A 4,145-nucleotide genomic window follows, 5' to 3' on the forward strand; every position below is an offset into this window, starting at 1 on the left:
GATACTAGCTGTCTGAAGTAAATCCAGGTTCCTCCCCTTTGTGAGGGGAATGTGCTGACATGGTCTGACTTTTAGATACATTGCTGTCCAAGTAGTTCAACGAATGATCTGTCTGCCTACTGATCCAGCACTTTTAATGTGTGCTGCTAACTCAGGAGTCCAGAAATGTCTTAGCCTTTCAAAAGGGATGCTGTCTTCATGTTTATCGCAGCACTCACTGGATTCAGGCAACTTGTCACTAACTTTTTATCCAGTAGTCCCTGCATTTCTCTCTGGGAGCTCACTGTTGGTTTCCTTCCCCTTTTCATTCAGTCTGTTTGCTTTGTAAGTTCTCAGCTGATACTTGTCTCTTACTGTTGCTCCCATCTACTTATTTTGCATCAATCAAGAGCAAGATCTTGCAACACTATGTCTCCACCACATATCCATCAAAATGCATAATGGTCACCATGAATTCAGCAAATGATGTAGGAGCAGGTAGAACAAAACTTACTTTATCCTGGCTGTTGAGTTCCTGGTAAGGAATATGTGCAGGCAAATACGTGTGCAGGAGAGCGCAGAAGGCCAGCCCATCACTCCAGCTGCTGCTGAAGTTGGTAATATCAATATTCTGTAAGAGAAAACATGAACCATCCCTGAACAGTGCTACACAACAAAAAAATCTCCAAACAATAGTTTTTATGCAGTCATTAAACAAAAACTCGGAGTATTAAAGGAACACAGGTTTACATTTTCCATTCTCCCTTTCTTTTTCATGTCAAGTAGAAAGATACCAAGTAGGATGGCAAGTTTCAAAGTCCTGGGTAAGGGATTATTAAGGAGCCAAATGTTTTTCACACCAGGCCCCAAACAGAGAGACTCTCTCCACTGCTTTCTAGAAGGTGAGAAATACCGTGTGCAGCACATGCTGCAGCTGCAATCTTCCTGTGCTGGCAAGAGGAAGGACTTTATCTGGTCCCTTTCAATTACAGAATGGCATAAATATGATTTCTCCAGCACCTACAACAGAATTTATTGGTATTTTAAAATGGTGTTTTGTAATTGATTTCACGCTTCCTTGTCTCAGGATGTGTAACAGAGGGATGGATTTGTAGAACGATGAGGCAGTGTAATCAATGTATTTCACCACTGTTATCTTTCTGATGTTACACAGCAGATACATGCTTTAATGAGAATGAGTAATTAACAATTATGACTTGATTCAGCCCCTTATCAAAAATGATATTAAACTGATGAAATACCAACATAGTCCTCAAGCCCTAAATAAAGAATGTGCTTACTTGTATGTGAGAGGGAGGCTCAAACTTGGCAACAGCAACGGCTGAACGGGCAGCTTTCCAAGAGCTGGGCAGATGTGCCCAGTTTGCAGTCATTTGCATGAATGCATGCCTGCATTCTCATATTCTTTATCAATGCAGTATCTTTCATCTGCACATCACAGAGCACTTAACAAAAGGCAGATAAAAGAACGAGAAGTCTGAGATATAGAATTTAATCACCTACCCTAATTCACAAAATGAGCCATAAGTAGTTGAGGAGAGAACAGAGGTTTCCTGATGCTCAATCTCCTACCACCATAGTCACTGGCAAATAAATGTGGCTGCGTCGCTGGTAACAAGTACAATACAAGATCCTTACGGAACAGAAACAAACAGAAACCTTTAAATCTTGTCTTCACACATTTCCTAACATGACAACAAGGCCAAGTTTGCTTGAGGAAGCAATGTTTCAGGGGGCATGGATATATTAATAAACACCCAATTGAAACCCCAGAGCTGAGCTAGAAAAAAAATCTCTGACTTGTCTGTAGCAACACTCCCACCACTGCCAGCTCCAACAGGAGGGCAGTGGAAAGGAAACATTTTGAAAGAAATAGTCTAAAATGGTTGCAAGTTTAAATGGTCAAAACACATCTTCCTTCCCCTTATTGCTAGACAGTGGGATTCTTCTTTGCTAGTCACGTAACTTACTACAAGGGTACACTCAGGTGCACAGAGGAAACCCAGTTTCCCCACTCATGACAACTGAAGTCCAGAACGTGCTATGTTCAACAGGTGGATTTAGAGTGATTACAGAAACAGAAACTGGTATTTTAAAATCAGCCCATCTGTAAAGAACTCCTTAAAAATACAAAGATTATTGGGGGTACAGAGTGCGCTCGGGGTTCTTCACAGGGATTCTTTTGAGAGGCACAGCTGCAGTTAAACATACACTTGTGGCCCAGTTCTGATCCTGTGAACAAGGTGACCTTTCTAATGCTCGTTTGCACTGACTGGCCATACCAGCACACTAAGGAATTCTCATGGCTAAGTTTTGCTGCTGTAGTAGCAGCTGTAGCTTCAAATACCAGCTAAAAACAAAACAGTGAACTAAATGATATTGCTTAGAAAAGTAACAGCTGCTGGAGCATGGAAGGCTCCAGGACATGATGGTACTGCACCATCTCTCACACTATAGCAAGTGTGGAGCTACCCTCAAATCATTCTCACCAGCCACATCTTCCTGTGTGCTGACCTTCAACTCAGACTTTCTGCTACTTCATTTTCTTTATTTAGCTATTTTCCGGTTTCTTTCAAGATTCCCCAAAAGGCAAAGCTTTTACTGCATCTCTCATACAAAAGCTAATGCAGATGCACTAAAACACAGACAGGAAGTATTTTAGCATATGCTCTTCACTTACGATGCCTCACTGATTAGCTGTCCATCCTGGATTTTGTCCAGTCAGACAGGATTTCAGATTAGTAATAAACATCCATAACCAAACATGACTCAAATTGAAGCAGTACAGAATATTTCAGGTTAAGATACTCTGGCTGCAATAAATCTACAAATCTAATGGGCTCAGAAAGCAGGCCATCAGCAGCAGACATTACCGCACTGCACCAGCCACCACATTGTATTTTGCTCTATTAACATCTGTCAATGGAGATAAAAGCAAAGCAACGTAGTGGCTGGATACCATCACAAGAAAAAAATATTTTGCTCTGAAAGCTGTCTTGGCTTTGCCTAATCCATAAAGTTGCACCATGGAAGTCCAACTTTGTGTTATGCAATTGGCTGAAGCTGGATTACTCTGCTTTCTTGACGTTTCAGACAAACAGGCTACTTACTATTTATCAATCTGCAGCTAGTGGGAAAGGACTGACTGCCAAATTACAGAAGTGTTTTTACTGAGGCCAATATATTTTATCAGCAAATAGCCTACCATCAAATGCCAATATTCGCATTTTATATTGCATGATAGAAATGGAAAATGGAGGTTGTCCCCCTGCCTCTGCCAAAGGCCATGGAAACCGGAACAAACAAAGCCTTAGGTTAAGCAACAGGACTAGACAAAAAGGCAAGTCATGTTTGTGTGGGAACATTATAACCTATCCTCGTTTTCACAATGCTATTATGAGAGACACGAGATACAAAACTGTTCCTTCCTACAGTATTTCACCAGCCCAGCATCAGTTTGATAATTTCACTCGTCTTTGTAGTTTTAACTACACCTAAAACTCATCTCTAGATATTGTTAGATAGGAGGAGGAGAAAAGTAGTACTAATGTCTACAATAGAATCAGAACTAGGTCCAAAAGTCCTTACATCTCCAACAGCATTGTCCAGCCAGTCATCTTCAGTAATTCTTGGATCCAAGTCTTACAAACAAGCAGAAGTTCAAGGATGGGGTTCTGCTTGACAATGCCTAAACCACAGATGAAATCTACTGCAAAGTGGTATGTCATGATCAACAGAAAAAACAAATTCAAATCTGAATTTTTGTCCTAAATGCAAACCCAGAATGAATGTTCGAAGGTTCAGCTCAACCGTTCAGTTAATAGTACAACAACAGACACTTAGATATACTCAAAGCCACTTAGTTGCCATTTTCACATCCAACAAGCATCAGAGTTGTGGTTTCTTCCTCTAAACAAATGCATTTCCATTTCATACATGGTATAAACCCCTCTCTGCCATTTCATCTTGGATTCTGTGTTAACTACTTTTCAATTTGGGATATAAGGACATGGCAAATGAAAAGTGATCTGTGTTTGGCTACACTGCAGCTTTACTTGTAATACCTCCCCACTACACCACACCAAGAGGAATTAAGTCAAAATAGAGGCACTCTGATTTCTCGGAAAATCTCTGGCTCCGTTGAA

At 40.7% G+C, this 4,145-nt stretch overlaps 1 protein-coding gene across 1 annotated transcript in view; it reads right to left on the reverse strand.

Annotated features, from left to right (window-relative positions):
- SPECC1 (sperm antigen with calponin homology and coiled-coil domains 1) overlaps nt 1-4,145 on the reverse strand; it is a 74,898-nt gene that overhangs the window by 1,291 nt on the left and 69,462 nt on the right. Inside the window, 1 exon segment of the mRNA XM_009328647.1 lies at nt 494-610. Within this exon segment, the coding sequence (XP_009326922.1) occupies nt 494-610 (117 nt within the window).

Source organism: Pygoscelis adeliae, unplaced genomic scaffold, assembly GCF_000699105.1.
Source record: "Pygoscelis adeliae isolate BGI_AS28 unplaced genomic scaffold, ASM69910v1 Scaffold347, whole genome shotgun sequence".
Classification (NCBI taxonomy): domain Eukaryota; kingdom Metazoa; phylum Chordata; class Aves; order Sphenisciformes; family Spheniscidae; genus Pygoscelis; species Pygoscelis adeliae.